Source organism: Citrus sinensis, chromosome 8 (genome assembly GCF_022201045.2).
Source record: "Citrus sinensis cultivar Valencia sweet orange chromosome 8, DVS_A1.0, whole genome shotgun sequence".
NCBI lineage: Eukaryota > Viridiplantae > Streptophyta > Magnoliopsida > Sapindales > Rutaceae > Citrus > Citrus sinensis.
In genome coordinates, this window is record NC_068563.1 from 24269853 (window position 1) to 24289274 (window position 19422).

General features: G+C 33.9%; 2 protein-coding genes across 11 annotated transcripts in view; one reads left to right on the forward strand and one right to left on the reverse strand.

Annotated features, from left to right (window-relative positions):
- The window catches only part of LOC102613465 (receptor-like protein 15), a 180916-nt gene that overhangs the window by 19440 nt on the left and 142054 nt on the right, over positions 1–19422 (forward strand). For 2 of the 7 annotated variants that reach the window (XR_008050965.1, XM_052432142.1), the window contains exon 10: positions 5191–5925. The exons of 2 other annotated variants lie outside the window; for them this stretch is intronic. Coding sequence is in view for 4 of the 5 variants with exons in the window: in XM_052432142.1 (XP_052288102.1) it covers positions 5191–5925 (735 nt within the window). In the remaining variant the exon portion in view is untranslated. Of the gene's footprint in view, positions 1–1876; positions 2542–2661; positions 2818–3778; positions 3854–3968; positions 4128–4207; positions 4358–4692; positions 6939–19167; positions 19286–19422 lie in introns of those variants that run through there. 3 more of the 7 variants (XM_052432143.1, XM_052432144.1, XM_052432145.1) reach the window with 3 other exon arrangements.
- LOC102614642 (mRNA-decapping enzyme-like protein) overlaps positions 8249–19422 on the reverse strand; it is a 31179-nt gene continuing 20005 nt past the window's right edge. The window contains exons 4-7 of one of the 4 annotated variants that reach the window (XM_006481409.4): positions 10558–10614; positions 9523–9640; positions 8902–9363; positions 8249–8440 (exon numbers count right to left, since the gene is read on the reverse strand). In XM_006481409.4, coding sequence (XP_006481472.2) covers positions 8381–8440; positions 8902–9363; positions 9523–9640; positions 10558–10614 — 697 coding nt within the window. In that variant the 3' untranslated portion in view covers positions 8249–8380. The remainder of the gene's footprint in view (positions 8441–8901; positions 9364–9522; positions 9641–10557; positions 10615–19422) is intronic. The other 3 variants (XM_052432150.1, XM_052432149.1, XM_052432148.1) reach the window with 3 other exon arrangements.

A 19422-nucleotide genomic window follows, 5' to 3' on the forward strand; every position in this document is an offset into this window, starting at 1 on the left:
TGGAACGAGAATTAAGTCCTTTCAATAGTTAGGACTCATAACTCATACACGCTAGTTTGAGAGTGTGGGGTGTGACAATGGGTCAAAAGACCATTGACAAGTATAAAAGAGTGGTCGCAATTAATTCAAACCGCTACACACGCTATATTGAGGGCCCACTTTTGTTTATTTCGTTGAAAAGTAGTTTTCACAATTAATTCAAACCGCTACACACGCTATTGCGTCTTTTAAAAAACAAAAATGGAATAGTTTTCCAAAATTAATTCAGAGAAGAAGATTTACTAATAATGATGTTAGAAATCTTAATATTTGAATCTTAATATTATGTATCACTCATTTATTAAATAATAGATTTCATAGTTTATAAATTTACTTAACCACTTGATAAATGTTATATTTGTTGGGACTAAATTGGGCTTAGATGTTGGAATATCTAGTATTGCGTAAAAAAATAAATAAAAATTTAATAATTTATCTTCACATGACTAATTGTTTTTACATCACAACTAACCTTAGTTATTTTTTAAAGTTATAGTATTATTAAATTGCCCTAACTGGTTATCAAAAGATGAAAGCATGTTAAAATAAGAAATTACTAAGAAACATGTGCTTAAACAGAGGTTAAGGCTACGAACAATTAAGAAGAAACAACTTACAATCAAAGGTTAAGATTATGAACAAATTAAGGAAGGTATTGAGCAGATAAGGGACGGAATCCTTGTCTGAATTGCCGGTGACAAGAATGCTTGTGTTGTGAAAAGAAATCTGATGGTTTGTAAATGGGTTGAATTTTTTATTCGCTCGCTCCAACTGACTTACTAATGCCAAATTTATTACTTTGCACAGTAGTGTTTAGGATCCCGAAGATCAACTCTTAATTTGGTCCCAATTAGTGCAGAAATCATCTATTGAGCAATAGAATAAGAATTTTTCTAGTCATGAAATTCAATATATAATATATCCTTGACACACATCGATTAGAACTTAACTGTTAGAATTCACAACATTACTCTACTCTCAAGGGGAGTTCTCTTAACATATTATGTTAGGTTGCCTACATTCAAAATATGTTAGACTGCTCTTTGAAAGCAATATTCCCTTTTCCGTAACTTTGAATTGATCCAATAGCTCTTGAAAAGCACATAATAATCATTATAAATTTAATCAAAGACTAAGCAGGTCTTCTTTGCATTTGATCACTGGCATTTCAGTTAAGTTTGTCGTTTACTTAAATTTTTCTTGCTTTCAATTTCCACTGTTGTTTTTTTTTTAATAAAATAATTTGTTTAACTAGTCATAGAAATAAGAGAGAAAATGGGCCATTTCTTGACTCAAAGTCAATTATAATTATCAAAACTTGAGCGGACATTGCATGCCTAAATTCCACACACCCTAAAACGGTTTGATTTGCTTTCACGCGTTCATGATTTTCCATGAAAGAGAGTGCCTCTCGTCTCTTTCCGGACAGTGACTACAGTCATGGAAAAATTATGTTAACGTGACGAATACAAAACGTTATTACATACAAGAATAAGTTTTTGGACCCGAGACTTGAGGGAGGTTCTATCTAATTCTAAAGATTGTAACCAAATCATTATCCCCAAATTTTTTCAGTTAAATAAAATAAAATTTATGCTTAAGTATAAATAATTTTTTTAAGTTAAATATAAAATAAAATTCATGAACTTCCTAGAAAGGAAGAAGACCCTTCACCTTCTTCGTGACAACAAATGATGTTGATATGACAAATACATGCGCTATTACAGGTAACAGCATAAGACCAAGACTTGATAAATATTAAATATATAAAATAAGTGGAGCAAACGAATAGAATAATAGATTTTTATAATATTCTTCATAAAAATCCAAGTTTTGAGCTGGCCCATAAGCTTATCTAGTGAAGTCTGGGTATCCGCGTTGCCCAAGGTTCCGTTTGAATCCAGGCTGTGCAGATGTTTATGACATCCCATATGGACGGAGAGGAAATATTTTCAGTTGACTTAATTAAATAAAAAAAAAAAGAAATGAAGAAAAACGAATACAAGACTTGAAAAAGCTGGGAGTATCATCAGTTCAATTGGTTATAAATAGCATAGAGCCATCCTCTCGTTGTTGCAGAACTGAAGCAAAGAGAGACAGAAAGAGTGTGTGTAGGTGATTATAATTAAGAAGATATAATGTGTGGTTCAAAAAGAGTGTGGGTGAGTGAGTTAATTTTCATATTATTATTAGTAAAATGGTGGTGGAGTGAGGGATGTTTGGAGCAAGAGAGGTCTGCTCTCCTCCAACTCAAACATTTCTTCAATGATGATCACCGTCTTCAAAACTGGGTAGACGATGAGAATTATTCAGATTGTTGTCAGTGGGAACGGGTTGAGTGCAACAACACCACTGGCAGAGTGATTAAATTAGATCTAACACAAACTCGAAAATGGGAATCAGCGGAGTGGTATATGAATGCCTCTCTGTTTACTCCCTTTCAACAATTAGAGTCTCTTGATCTAATTGGGAACAATATAGCCGGTTGTGTTGAAAATGAAGGTCTGTAATTTACTCTATTTTAATTCTTCCTCCTCGTAATTTCTTACATCTATCTGATCCCTTTTGGCTTTTATTTAATCTGTACGTGATATAATAAAATTATTTTTTATTTTTTGGCAGGTCTAGAGAGGTTATCAAGGTTGAACAACTTGAAGTTTCTTCATTTAGACTTTAACTGCTTCAATAACAACATCTTTTCATCTCTAGGTGGTCTTTCATCACTCAGACACTTATCATTGGCTGGTAATGAATTGGATGGAAGTGTTGATATTAAAGGTAAAGTAAGCTTCATCCCTTCTCCCGTGTCCCATCTTTTGTGGATCTTATTTCATTGACCGGCTGGAAGTATTGATATAAGATCTAGCTAGACTCTTGCTAGTTTAAGCTTCAAGGCTTTGAATATTATAAAAATAGGTTTAAGAAATTATCAATATATGCAATTTTCAATGCTTCTCATACTCAGACACAATTCAATCTAATTATTTTGTATGTCCTGTCTTCAAAAGCAAAGAATTGTACACTAAATGGAAATCGACATCGTAGTACACAAGATATTGCCTTTCTTCGTAAAATATATATTTTTCATATCTAATATATTATTTAATATATTTACATCAAATAATTCAACTAACTTATGTATATGAGAATTATACGTACGTACGAAAAGTAAAGAATATAACTAATTAATATATTTATCATATCTAATGCTCTTTCTTCGTTAACGAGTTTATATCCTAAGAGGGATTGGATTCAAAAAAAAAAAAAAGTTTTGATGTTCAAGGTAAGCCATAATAACATGCATCTTATTTATCTGCCTATATCTAAATTTGTGCATTGAATTTAGTATTTTGGTTAGTGTGAAGGGATCAGATATTGGCTTCCATAAACCAACTTGTATTTACTTAATTAATTAATTAACGCCATTTAGTATTTAACAAATTAAAATTTCGTGTTTAATTTGTTTTATTTTTTATTTTTTGAAACAATAATAAGGTATAGCAGTAGGTAAAGTTGAAATAAATTTTTATTCCTTACAAATTTAAATTCCCCGTTGTCAGCCAAATATACCTACTTAAAACCACTCGGTCAGGCCCTTGGCAACTGTTTTTTAGGTTTTTCTACTTAGTCGTGTACTTTTTTGCTTATTAATAAAACTCTTTTGCGCCGAGATTTAAAACAAAGAAGGAGAAAATAAGTTATTTAATTAACCCTGTTTTAAGTGTTGGCATAAATGTAGGACTGAATTCCTTAAGTAACTTGGAGGAGCTGGACATGAGCGACAATGCAATCGACAATCTTGTGGTTCCTAAAGGTATACAAAATGTTCAAATATTAATAATTTGGAGGACAGTTTAATAGATTTGATTAGGGAATGCCTAAATGACACTTACCCAAAATAATTTAATCTGAAATTGTATCCCAAACAGATTTAATAGGTTTGAGAAAGTTGAATACCCTTCGTTTAGGGGGAAGCAGAATTCGAATGATAGATGGAAGCAAGGTGTTGCAATCAATAGGATCACTACCATCCCTCAAAACACTTTATCTTTCGTATACTAATTTTACGGGAACAGTAGTTAATCAAGGTAAGTAAATCTTTTATGTCGAAAATAATTGAATTAATATATATAGCTATAGTTTATTGTTTCTACTTCTTTCTAAATAGAATTGCACAATTTCACCAACTTGGAAGAATTGATATTGGACGAGTCTGATCTCCACGTAAGCCAGCTTCTGCAAAGCATCGCATCATTCACATGGTTAAAGCATTTGTCAATGCAAGTTTGTACGCTTACAGGTGCCGTACATGGTCAAGGTAAATTACGGGTATCTAAAGCTTTTATGATATTAATTCGATAATAATTATTTCTTTTCAAGTTAATTTTCTCCCATAAAATAATATATATTTTTTTAAATTTTATATATTTTCACTGTCCAATAGTTCTAGCTTCTCTAATTTGCAGGATTCTTGATTAAGGTTAATGAAATTTTAGTTCTGTTATGTTAAGAATATTTCGATCGCTAAGAAGAGTAAAGAAAAATAAGTAAATTAACCCAAAAAAAGAAAAGAACAGGAACAGATTATCCTTATTACCTTGCATTATGTGATCAATATCAAAATTATAACCATTTCTTGTTTATTGCTTGTAGATTTTCGTAAATTCAACAATTTGGAACATCTGTACATGGGTGAGGTGCAGGTTGACGTCAACACCAGTTTTCTTCAAATTGTCGGCGAATCGATGCCTTCCCTTCGAGTATTAGATGTCTCTTACAATCAACTTACTGAAAACATCTCCCCAGGCCTTTGTGAGTTGGTGCTTCTGAGAGAGTTGCACATTGATAACAATGATTTAAGGGGTAGCTTGCCTTTGTGCTTGGCAAATTTGACTTCCCTTCGAGTATTAGATGTCTCTTACAATCAACTTACTGAAAACATCTCCCCAGGCCTTTGTGAGTTGGTGCTTCTGAGAGAGTTGCACATTGATAACAATTATTTAAGGGGTAGCTTGCCTTTGTGCTTGGCAAATTTGACTTCCCTTCGAGTATTAGATGTCTCTTACAATCAACTTACTGAAAACATCTCCCCAGGCCTTTGTGAGTTGGTGCTTCTGAGAGAGTTATCCATTCATAACAATGATTTAAGAGGTAGCTTGCCTTTGTGCTTGGCAAATTTGACTTCCCTTCGAGTATTAGATGTCTCTTACAATCAACTTACTGAAAACATCTCATCTTCCCTCATGCATCTAATATCTATAGAAAAGCTCATACTTTCAAATAATCACTTCTTCCAAATTCCTATTTCACTCGAACCACTTTTCAATCTCTCAAAACTCAAGACTTTTGATGGTGAAATATGCGCAGAAACTGAGTCACATTATAATTCTTTGACCCCAAAATTCCAACTGACTTCTATCTCACTGTCTGGTTACATAGATGGTGGCACATTTCCCAAATTCTTGTACCATCAGCATGACTTGAAGAATGCTAATCTCTCACACCTTAACTTGAGTGGAGAATTTCCAAATTGGTTGGTAGAAAACAATACAAACTTAGAGACGCTTCTTCTTGCCAATAACTCCCTTTTTGGATCATTTCGGATGCCAATTCATTCCCACCAGAAATTAGCAACATTGGATGTCTCCAACAATTTCTTTCAAGGCCATATCCCAGTAGAAATCGGAACATATCTGCCAGGCTTAATGGAATTTAACTTATCTAGAAATGCTTTCAACGGTAGCATTCCCTCTTCATTTGCTGATATGCAAATGTTGGCAAGGTTGGACATATCCTACAATCAGTTGACTGGTGAAATCCCTGAGCGCATGGCCACGGGTTGCTTCTCATTAGAAATTCTTGCATTGTCAAACAACAGTTTGCAAGGTCATATATTCTCTAAAAAATTTAGCTTGACAAATTTGATGACGTTGCAGTTGGACGGTAATAATTTCAGTGGAGAGATCCCAGAAAGCTTATCTAAGTGTCGTCGGTTAGGAGGATTATATCTGAGTGATAATCATCTCTCTGGTGAGATTCCAAGATGGTTGGGTAATTTGTCATTTTTAGTAGATATTATAATGCCCAATAACAATCTTGAAGGACTAATTCCAATCGAGTTTTGTCAACTTCGTTTTCTGAGGATTTTAGACCTTTCAAACAATACTATTTTCGGAACCTTACCATCTTGTTTTAGTCCAGCATATATCGAACAAGTTCATTTGTCAAAAAACAAGATAGAAGGACGGTTGGAAAGTGTAATCCCTGACAGCCCCAATTTGGTGACATTAGATCTCAGTTATAACTGCTTACACGGAAGTATTCCAAATCGGATTGACAGACTACCTCAGTTAAGCTACCTTCTTTTGGCTAATAATTATATTGAAGGTGAAATACCAGTTCAATTATGCCAGTTGAAGGAAGTGCAATTGATTGATCTTTCTCATAATAATCTATCTGGTCATATTCCTCCTTGCTTGGTTAACACTTCACTCAGTGAAGGTCATGATGAGCCAGTAGCTCCAACTTCTAGTTCGTGTGGTCGAGCGTCTGGCTATGCAAGTTCATATACGAAAACTGCACTCAATGCGACAACTCCATTTTCTAGTTCGTGTGGTCGAGGATATCCCTATGCACTTGATTATGTGGGTTCACGTACACCTCCGATGGGAAAGGAAGAAACTATACAGTTCACAACAAAGAATATGTCCTACTATTATCAAGGAAGAATTTTGACGAGTATGTTTGGGATTGATCTTTCTTGTAACAAACTGACAGGTGAGATTCCTACTCAAATTGGATATCTTACTAAGATTCATGCACTAAATCTATCTCATAACAATTTGACGGGCACAATCCCGACAACATTTTCAAACCTGAAGCAAATCGAAAGCTTGGACCTCTCCTACAACCTATTGCATGGGAAAATCCCTTCTCAGCTCACTGTGCTAACTACATTGGCGGTCTTCAGAGTAGCATACAATAACTTATCAGGAAAAATCCCAGATAGAGTTGCACAATTTTCAACATTTGAGAAAGATAGCTATGAGGGGAATCCTTTTCTTTGTGGATGGCCATTGTCTAAAAGTTGCAATGATAGTGGATTATCAACAGTGACACCAGAAGCCTACACTAATAATGAAGAAGGTGATAGTTTAATTGACATGGACAGTTTCCTGATCACTTTTACAGTATCTTATGGAATTGTGATAATAGGAATTATTGGAGTTTTGTACATAAACCCCTATTGGCATCGAAGATGGTTTCACCTTGTTGAAGTATGTATGATCTCTTGCTACTATTTTGTAGTAGATAATCTTATTCCTAGAAGATTCTGTCGTGGATGGATGTAATTTCATTTACTTTACAACTTATATGTAATTTTTAAAGAATTTTCTTTTGCTTGCATGGAATAGCAACTCAATAAAAGTATTTGATGCAAATTGTCCAAGAACAACTTAGTAATTTCATTGCTACTATTCGGTTGTATATATACAGTTAATGAAATTTTTAACCACTCGCAGTAGGAATTTCTTTAGATGGCGGCCAAAACTAACAGATTTGGGGCTCTACTTCTACACATCATAACAGGCAAAAGGTCTCTCTTTTACACGATCTGAATGAAGATTAACTTACGCCCTCTGGGCTCGGGAGTGTGTGTAAGTTCTCTATTAAACTTGACGGTTGAGATGAAAGTTAAATGCATGCGACGAGACTACACTTTAAGTAAACTGGGACAAACTTAAAATAAAAAAAATTATAGTCCAGGGTGAGAGTAATGGGTAGCTCAACTTATGGAGGATAACTAGGACTTGGAATAACTATCAGATTTGCAACTCTTGTTACATGCTAGTGGGGATTTAGGTAGCAAATATCGCCTTAGGAGTTACAGTAATCGATTCATTTCCTCCTACATTCCTGATGGTAACCCAGCTCTATACAAGAACAATAAGAGAAGGTTCATTTAAGAAATTTCACAACCCACAATTTTTTTTTTCCTTTTTGCCCTCTTCCTCACAATAAACACACCTAACACACCAAGCCGTGCCCAAAATAATCCTATTTTATTCATGTCATGAATCCAAAAACAATCCCCACTCACTTTGTTTAACCAGCATAACTAAATTGTGGGTATAAATGAACACACTTTTGAAGCTTGTAACTTATAATAAGCTTAAACCCAAAAATGACATTTAAATCCTGCAAGTGTTTTTCATCATCCCTAACAAAAAAAAAATTATTATATACCAATAATTTTTCCATAAAAAATACTGATTGGAGTCGAAACACTATACAAACTGGGTTTTATTACACTTGCAGAAAGCTACACAGTAGACAAAATCTAGCAGCTACATATTGGTATCACTTTCAGCTGGTCATGAATGGTGATGAATTGATTGTCCTATTACATATAAAAGCTGGTCAGATATACAAGCGAAAAAATAATAATTGAAAACGCATCACAAAAAATAAGTGTTTCGCATTAGTGTTTGCACTCTAAGCATGGCAAAGTGGTGCGGGGTTCATGATTTTGAAGACTGTGATAAGTGAAAAATAGTTCAATCCACTGATGAACATAAATTTATTTACATGTCAATTTCGATATCATCAAAAAGTAAACAGTAATTCACAGTCGCTTAAAATAGTTGATAAAATGCGTGGCATGAATGCATTTTTGTACATAAGAAATCCAAAGAGTATTTCTGACAATAGAAATATGCTAGCTTTAAGTCTGCTGTCAATATGTAATTAAGAAGATTATACCAGCTGCATGATAAAGTTCCCCTAATCTTAATAACAGTAAACATGAACATGTCAAATGCAATTATAGCTTTGAGCATTTGCATAACCAGAAATCCTAACCTGAACAAGCACCAGAAGTGTCTCTCGGACTTTCTCCTTGCTGATAAATGGTCCGCTGTTTGAAGTAAGAGCAGGAGTAAGAGATGGTGGAGCGATTGGTAGTGGAAAAGGTTGAAGCACTGGGGCACCATATGGGCGTTGCAGACTCGGGGGAGGATTAAATGGCTGAGCTATTGGTGTAGATGAAGAGACAAGCTGCATCATCCGTGCATAGGAGGATGGAGGAGGAACAAAGAACAAGGAAGGCTTTACAAGATTAGGCGTCCAGTTGCCAGATTCAGAGGTGTCAACGGGTGGTATTAAAGGGGTAGGTGTTGATAGAGGTGGAGATGGTATTTGCAAGGTTGGCACGATAGGCGAAGCAACACTGGCGGGATGAGAAGGTAAAGAAATAATTGTATTGGACTGGTATGGTTGTGCAGAGATTGCTGCATTAGAAGTATTCCCCACAGTCAAAGCTGTCTGCAATGATAAGGACAGATGTCATATACAAGGACATCATAGAAGTTGAACCTCACACAAAAATGAAGTGACAACATATGAAAATAGTATATGACTTGCTGCATTTTTGTGGTAATGTTGCATACTTATGTAGAAACATATTATTTCAAAGAAACATACACTGAAGAAGTTCACAAAAGCAGGATCTTCAGGAACATCAGCAGCATTTGAGGGAGTTGACTCTAGAGGACCATCCATAACTGCCATAGTTGGAACAGCTTCCAGTTCCTCAAACTCACTGCAGTTTAACATAAAAGGAACTTGATGACCAATTAAAGTAATAATTAGATGATATAAGAGGTTAGGGAAAATGATGAGTGGACCCTTATGGAAGGTGATTTCACCTTAACTAAACACGAAAATAAAAAGAAATCAAAGCTGAATCCTCGAGTGCAATGCAAATAATTTTTTCTCTCTCTTCTCTAACTCCTCTTATTCGAAATTGCTCATCATTGTGCTGTTCTTCGAGATTTCGCTAGAGTAGAGAAAGCTATTCTCCCGTTAAGTGCAGAGGAAAGAGAAGGGCAAGGGCCTGGTATGATGCTATTCTATAGGAAGTGAGAAGGTGAAGGGTTAAAATATTTTGCAATTTGGAGGTGGTGTTTGTTAGTGTGTGTACTTCTGAATTTATTACCTCTTTAGGATCCATAGAAATTGCCTCTTGTTCAGCATGCACTGTGCCTATGAGTAAGGCGAGCTTGCATGGTATCTATTGTCTATTTACTTGGATATTCAAACAAGACTACCAGCAACCAAACACAAATCCCCAAACAAAACACTCTTTCAAGTGCAAGGAAAGAGTAACTTGGGCATATTTATGGTTCAAGCACTACCATAACTAAGAATGTGATGCTGTCCACAAACACTATATCAGTGCCTTTTGAACTACATCACATGCTCAAACACTTTTTTTTTAGTCATACATAAATTAGCTATAAAATTAAGACCATTATACAACTAAAAAGAAAGAAATATTGTTTGCTACTACGTATCAAAACTGGTAATAGCAATGTAAGATGGCAGACTTCGTACTTGAACAGATGAGAGGCTCGAATAAAAAATTTGTGCAAATAAAATATATGATAAAGAGCATAATACTTCTTGGGGGCTAAAAATAATATACAACTTGTGAAATATAAATTGAGCTACCATTACCTTTTAGATGTGGCAACTTTCGACTTTTGAGTCACCTTGGAATATGCATTCAGAATCCTGCATTTGGAAGCCAAATAAATAATGTTAATAACAATTTTACAATAGAAAAATTAAAAATTGATAAATGGCAGTTGTAATTTATGTATGTGTAAAGATAGCATCACATCCAGGTTCCTCCCATAAACATGCTTGTAACAAGAATTAGTTTGCCTCAACTGCTAGCAACTATACAATTGTAAAAATCACTCTTATGAACTCCACAATACTTGGCACCAATAAGAGTATGACACAGCCATTCTAAATGGAAGAGAATACAACTGTTTTACAACTATGTTGCATCAGGAGATATGTTAGGAGGATTAATCCAGATACGTTCCAACCCAATTAGGAAAACTCGAGTCAGAAACCAGGAGCCGCAACCGAACCTTACAATCTTGAAGGAAGAAGGAGACTTGGGGCATTTTTCCAGATAGGTGACTTACTAGATCTCCTGCCAAGAGAATATCTATTGCTTTGAACCTCCGTTGAAATTTCTTTTCCCTCTTTCTTGTTTTGACTTGGAACTTTCCAGCATCATCTATTTGATCTTTTTTAAAGCTAAAATAGCAATCTATGGGTTGTCAACATCTTATCACCCCCCCTCCCCGGGGGCCCCCAAAAAAAAAATCAATGAGTTGTCAATAAATAGTGCCTACTCAACTTATGTTCTCCAATGATGACAATGTGCAAATCGACCTAGCAGCCACATTTTTCCCCCCTTCCAACCACCATAAGGCAACTTTTCTAACCTTTCTTCATTGCCCACGTCTACAGAACTATCATATAAAGACTACATTATTATTGGGATAGAGAAAAATCTACAGGCTATATTATTATTATATCTCATTTTATTAATTAACTAGTGCAAGACTTATTTAGTGTCAAATCAAGAACTAATTAGAAAAGACAACTCATGATAATACAGACCTTAAAAAGCAATAGCTAGCAACACCCCATATACTCCTATTTTAGCCTTCAATATCCTGGTAAAAACAAAATTAAGTCTTGCAAAAGAACATTGACAAGTAAATTCAACATTAATTAAGATTAAGTATCTACTGCACCTTCAATCAATGACTGGGTGAATAGCATGGTCAACCATCCAGTTCCTGTAGCCCTCCTTGTACCTATGTTAGTTACATTTTACATATTAAGCCACGAAAATGAAGGATCACAGCCTGGTAAAGAAAGCCATTAATTAATAGTTTTTGTTTAAAAAGTTCTCGTTTAGATCTTTCCTATTCAATGAATCAATGTAATCCATGGAGAACTCTTCCATTTCAAGCAGTGTTGGAAGATAATTGGAAAGCCTAAAGATAACATACAAGGACCAAGATATACACGGATGGTTTCTTTATGAGACTAAAGAGCTTTTTTAGATGTTAAAACTGTTTCAAACTGTTTTTCTGGTTTGGTTTAACTAAGGAAGAGCTTGTGGAAGATTAAAAATGATGTTTCCTGTTCTCTGTAGGAAGCTTTTAGGAGATTTTTTGGGCTTTTTTGAAAGGTTGAATTGTCAAAAATACTTTGATATTATTGTTTGCTAAAAGATGTTATGGACAACTAAACAACCAACAACATTTTGTTAAAAGCTCTACTAGTGTAGAATCTACTTAAAGAAGCTATACCAAACAGACTCTTAAACTGAATAACTCGATCTTAAGTTTGTAAAATTGGGCTCAAAATCTCCACTAACAACCCCGCTTCAGTGAGAAAGCCCAAGCCTGTTACTTTGTATAACCTTATTCTGTATGTTTGATTGCAGGAACTGGCCGATCATACCGACGAGGTGAGTGTGCAACATGAGGTGCTTGAAACGACCCGCCCCGAAACTCCCCCAGGCGAGTCTATTTGGTCTCATCAAAACGGACTTAATAATAATTCTATTCGTAAAGAGTCTGCCGAAAATTCGGCAAAATCTCTTTTATATATATAACACTCCCAATACAATTCAATATACAACAAACTCCAGTACTCAACATCCTCCATCAAAATGCTGAGTTTTATGTTATACAATCCCAAAAGAACAAGATGTCCTAATAAAAATATTTATATCTTCTAGCACCATCACGTGGCCAAGACTCAAAATATATTTACAGTTGCTGGATCGGTCTAGTGTACCTGCAACCTCCTAGTGAAGGGAGAAAATATAATAGAAATGGGGTGACTTTAAAACTCAGTGAGATCAGTGAGTGGATAATAGGTTTGAAAATTTATTCTTACTTTAAAAGAAATAATCATATCATTTCCAAACATAATTTCATTAAACCATAAGCGAAAAATCAATTACCAATTATCCACTGATTTTCATAAATTACAAATTCACCCTAAAATTTTATGAATTTACCGAATTACTCCTGCCGGTCAACGGTGACCGGACTTGAGTAAACGACGACGGTAAGCTTAGATCCGATATTTCAGACCTCAGTGAGTCCAATGGTGCCGGCGGTGACTTCCCACGCGCGGCAACGGCGGCAAATCGAGCTTCCAAATCCGCGAGCTTCCAAGTGGCTGATCGGCGGTAATCCGGCGGTTTCAGGTGACGAGGTTGGTCGGAAAATGATGCTGGTGACGTGAGGAGTAGAAACCAGCTAGAGGTGTGCCCAAACTCCGGCGAAATCGACGGCGGCGAAAACGGGTCACGGCCGCGACTTTTCGAGCTCAAACGCCGGCGTTCCAGTCGGTTTCCGGCTGACAGATTAGAATAGAAACTTCAAAAGTTCCAACTGACTAGTCCCGTGTAACTTTTTCAGGGAATATTTTCTCTCATAACAACTACGAACGTGTTATGGTACCAATGATGTTTCTTCCAGCTTATGAGCACTTCAAATCAACTTAGGTCATACTTGCACAAGGGCGCACATGATATCAATCTAATGGAAATTATATCATCTAAAATCCAAAACAAAGAGTCTCCCATTTTCCCGTCCTCTACTCTGTTCATATTATCATAACTAGAAGATTGCTAAGGCAGCCGCAGATCCAGCGCAATCTCCCAGATCTTTGCTCCTTCCTCATAGCAGTTAATCAAACGATAAACAGAGATATCCCTGTCAACAAGAAGGTAATCATAAAAGACCAACAGTTAGTGTGGTCACAATTCCATAAAAAATCTTCTGCAGCCAAAGGTAGTTCGGAACTGAATGAAGGAAATCAAATATGAACATGTTTTCAATCTCAAAATATTAAGAGTAGCCTAAGTAACTTGTGAAACAGTTATAAGTTCAAGGGAATTAGATGATGGCATGGTTGAATTTTATAAATATTTGATATTTTGGACCGAACAGGGCAAACAGATGGATCCAGATAATCAAGAAAAACATCAATTCCATGCAACCAAATTAGTGTGGGCAATATCACTTGAGCAACACTATAAAATTATTCAAAGAAATCTCTAGGTCAGTATCCAAATATATGGCTCCGTCCGTTCCACCACAACCAAAAAAATCAGATCCCCCCATTTGGATTCGATTGATTAATTTGAGCATATAAAATCGGGTTTTAAACTTCCCTAATCAAAATTTAAGTTCCACAGAATCAGTTCCTTTAACATGATGCATTACATAATATTTTGTTCGCAAAATAAAGAAGAAAGATGACATAATAGAAACACTCACAGAGAGAGAATACCTTTGACGAAAAGCTTAGAAGTGAATCCTCTGTAAAATACGAGTTGAGCTGCTGAATTTTTCGAGTTTGAATGAGAGACTGCGCCGTTTCTGAAAATGTTTTTTTCTCATTAGCGCCGCCATTTTTGTAATAGAGGGTAAAGAAATAAGTAACAAAGTAAGAGGTGAGCAGAAGCGGCCCAATTTAGCTATATGCCATGCATGCGATCAAAATTGAATGGTTAAATGGCAGCCACTATGTTACATCTTGTGTAAGTAACAAACCGCCTGCATGGATCGTTGGATTTGGGAATATGAAATCCAATGGATAATATTTAATTTAACGAAAAATAGATTACAGGTTGCATTAGTCCAAGTTTATTTCAAACAAACCAGCTGATGAAATAGCCGCTAATCAAATTTAAAAGGGAAAAAAAATCAAATTATAGGTTATAGATCTTATTTCCATCTTAAATCTATGTCTTTCATGGTGACTCAATGTGTATACTAATTTATAATTTGGATCTATTAGAGCTAATGCTTCCCTAAATAACTGAGAAAATTTTCTTTTCATTGATTAAATATTTATTTCCAATATCTTGTATATGTAGGATTTGAAAAGAGGGAAAATAGTGGGGATGATAATGAGAGAAGATAGAAATGTCAATTCTCAAATCTAATATTAATGCCATACTTATATTCCTATACTAAATAAATTATCCAAGGTTCGTGGTTAATGATACGTTGCGAAATTTTAATTTCTATTTAAAGCTCTGTCTAATATGGCTTTTCATAAAGCTTAGAGAAAAGTAGAGCTTTTACAAAAAAAAAATTTAATTAGAATTGTCAATGATAAATTTTAAAAAGTACTTTAATAAATAAGCTTTTAAAGTTATATATATTATGAAAGAAATGAAATAAGATTATATAATAAATTAAGAGTATCTTAGATAATTGAACTTTAAAAAAAAAACTCGCTAAGAGGTTTAAAATTTGAGTTTTTAATAGTGGATACAAAATAGTTTATTTAATGCTCAAAAGTCAAAAGCTCTACTCAAAATACAACCATGTAACACAAAAATTTTTAATAAGTTTTTTGGACTAGTTAAGTACTTTTTTTTGAAAAAAAATATTTTTTTCATTGAGTAAATAATACTAAACATGCACTAAAGTGTTAGGACCAGAAGTTGTACAAATAAAACTATGAAATTATATGTTGTTGGATGGATATTTTTCAAATTTGCTGTAGTTTTTTTTTTCTTTTCTGCTGGGAAATTGAAATGATGGCTACAACTTAAATTATGAATGGAGTAATCGGAGAATATTGAAACCCGTTTAATTTGGATCGTGCATTGAGGGACGAAAGGATAAAAAATTTAATTTTGAAATTGCTGTTGGGTACGGTACAATGACTTACCGTTGACAGCTTTTGCAACCGGATTACAATCGGTTGGTTCAATAATTTTATATCCCTATTTAACCGCCACGTGCTGCTGTTACATGGGTCAATTAGTCATGTCATTACTGTTACTTACAGCTGCTGTAACATAACCGGACCCTGGTTAAATTCTGTTGTTTCCAATAATTTTATGCTGTATCTTTTTTAATAATAAAGAAAACTTGCATTAAAATTAAAATTAGGGTAATACCTGATTTTATAAATAGATTGCAATGTAATTTTGAAAAATAAAACAATAATTTACAAAATGTTTATAACATAATTTTAATTTTTTTTAAAAAGGAAAAACAACAAAAGTAAAAAATAGAGAATGAGGGCTACAAACTTTGCATCTTAAACGGCCGTTAGATTATTTGTAAATGAAAGCAACGGTCAGATATTGGTGGATTATGGAAACATGTAATCATAAGGACTGTGAGTTTTTTTTTTTTTACATTAATATATTACAATCAAAATTCTATTGGTATTTACAACCAGAATTTCATCTGACTATCTTTGATAATTCTAAACTAGTACAGCCCAAATTCTTATTCTCATATAATATCAAAGAGAGATATATATTTTTCTCCTCTAGTAATGAAGAGACATTTTTACTTCTATCCAATTTACGTGGAATGAGAATTAAGTCCTTTCAATAATACAAGTACAAAAGAGTTGTTGCAATTAATTCAAACCACTACACACGCTATTGCAACCAAATTGAGGGCCCATTTTTGTTTATTTCGTTGAAAAGTAGTTTGCACAATTAATTCAAACCGCTACACATGCTATTGCATCTTTTGAAAAAGAAAAATGGAATAGTTTTCGAAAATTAATTCAGAGAATAAGATTTAATAATACTGATGTTAGAAATCTTGATATTTGAATCTTAATATTATGTATCACTCATTTATTAAATAATAGATTTCATAGTTTGTAAAATAATTTAACCACTTGATAAATGTTATATTTGTTGGGACTAAATTAGGACTTAAATGTTGGAATATCTAGTATTGCATAAAAAAAAAAACTTAACAATTTATCTTCACACGACTAATTATTTTTACATCACAACTAACCTTAATTATCTTGAAAGTTACAGTATTATTAAATTGTCCTAACTGGTTATCAAAAGATGAAAGCATGTTAAAATAAGAAATTACTAAGAAACATGTGCTTAAACAGAGGTGAAGGCTACGAACAATTAAGAAGAAACAACTTCCAATCAAAGGTTAAGATTATGAACAATTTAAGGAAGGTATTGAGCAGAGGAAGAGACGGAATGGTTGTTTGAATTGCCGATGACAAGAATGATTGTGTTGTGAAAAGAAATCTGATGGTTTGTAAATGGGTTGAGTTTTTCCCTCGCACCAACTGACTTACTAATGCCCAATATATTACTTAGCACAGTAGTGTTTTGGATCCTCAAGATCAACTCTTAATTTGGTCCCAATTAGTGTAGAAATCATCTATTGAGCAATAGAATATGAAATTTTCTAGTCACGAAATTCAATATATAATAGATTCTTGACACACATCAATTAGAACTTAACTGTTAGAATTCATAACATTACTCTTCTCTCGAGGGGAGTTCTCTTAACATATTATGTTAGGTTGCCTACATTCAAAATATGTTAGGCTGATCATTGAAAGCAATATTCCCTTTTCCGTAACTTTGAATTGATCCAATAGCTCTTGAAAGCACATGGAATTGTCCCATCGTAAAACAAACGCCGGAAAATATAACCTTTGCGTTGGTCTTTTACTGTGTCGTTGTAAAAAGGTTAATAGTTGAGTAATATTAGTAATTTAATGCACCAATATTGTATATTCGACCCTATCAATGTCTCTGGTCGCCAAAGGTTGTTAAACGCAACGTGTTCTTTTTTAAAAGCAACGTGGCTTTTAATTGAAGGAAATATATTGGCTTACAGTTATTTTGTAAAGTTGTTGAAAAGTACCACAGTGGATAGAGATTAACTAGGCCATTCTTTACATTTGATTATCGATTTTTTTAAATGTAAAATTGCTGGTTTGTTGCTTAAAATTTTCAATAATAATTTCACTTATTTAGTAATTAGAGAGAGAGGATTGAGGGCCAATGCAAAGTCAATTCTTTAGATTAACCAGGCCATTCTTTACATTTGATTATCAATTCAAAGTCAACTAACGTGTCAAACATGTGTATGCATAGAAAACGCTTAGATTATTTGTGTTCCAAGTGCAAGAAATTAAGAAAAAGAAAATTTGATTTCCTTTCGTGAACTTCCGAGAAAGAAAGAAGACCCTCCTTCACCTTCTTCACGACAGCAAATGATGTTGATATGACAAATACAAGGTCTATTACAGGGAACAGAATAAGACCGAGACTTGATAAAGGGTTTGTTAAATTACATGTTATTTTCTTGTTGACTGAACTGGAAGAAAAAAATAAAATAAAATTGTAATCAGGGTGATGTGTGGAATATATTGAAATAAATAAATAAAGAAGAGAAATTTGTTGATCAATATTCAAGAACTCATCCAAAGTGATCGTTAAAGTCTAGAGGTTAGGTGTGGTTAGCATTTGTTTTAATTTTTTGGCTAACATCATATATAGTCACTTGTCGTGTGATCTAAGACAGGCTTAGAAATCTTTTTATTTTAACTTCTGTATTCTTATTATTTAATTAGTTATTGGGTATTTTAGTATTTGAGTATTGATCACATGTCTCCTAATCTAAAAATATGTTTTTACAAGTAATAATAACAAACTAGGATTTTAACAGCCTTTTATACTAAATCCTAAAAATACATGAATTTATCAAAATAAGTAAATCTGAATTCGTATGGCATAATAAAAATTTTACCTGCCGAAACAAATTAAAAAAAAAAGACACTTAAATAAAAAATTGACAAAAATAGATAAAAATCTAACCAGAATTTTAAAAAATAAGAAAGATATCTTTAGACAAAAATATAACCACCTAAGAGAAATTCAGCAAGGATTTATTAATCCATATTGAAAATGTCACTTTTCCTTAAGAACTTCATAATGATATATTATCAGCCTAAGACAAATACCAATTGCTCAAGTTATGGCCCTGTAAAGACATCCTATTCATTCTCCCTAGACCATCCTAAATCAATAGATAATAAGTGGACCAAACGAATAAAACAATAGATATTTTATAATATTCTTCATAAAAATCCAAGTTTTGAGCTAGCCCATAAGCTTGTCTAGTGAAGTCTGGGTACCCGCGTTGCCCAAGGTTCCGTCAGAATCCAGGCTGTGCAGATATTTATGACATCCCATATGGACGGAGAGGAAATATTTTCAGTTGACTTCATTAAATAAAAAAATATTACAATCATATTATATATTAACAACAAAAATAAAAATAAATGAAGAAAAACGCATGCAAGACTTAGAGAAGTCAATTAAAAGCTGGGAGTATCATCAGTTCAATTGGTTATAAATAGCGTAGAGCCATCCTCTCGTTGTTGCAGAACTGAAGGAAAGAGAGACGGAAAGAGTGTTTGTAGGTGATTATAATTAAGAAGATATAATGTGTGGTTCAAAAAGAGTGTGGGTGAGTGAGTTAATTTTCATATTATTAGTAGTAAAAGGGTGGTGGAGTGAGGGATGTTTGGAGCAAGAGAGGTCTGCTCTCCTCCAAATCAAACATTTCTTCAATGGTGATCAACATCTTCAAAACTGGGTAGACGATGAGAATTATTCAGATTGTTGTCAGTGGGAACGGGTTGAGTGCAACGAAACCATAGGCAGAGTGATAAAAT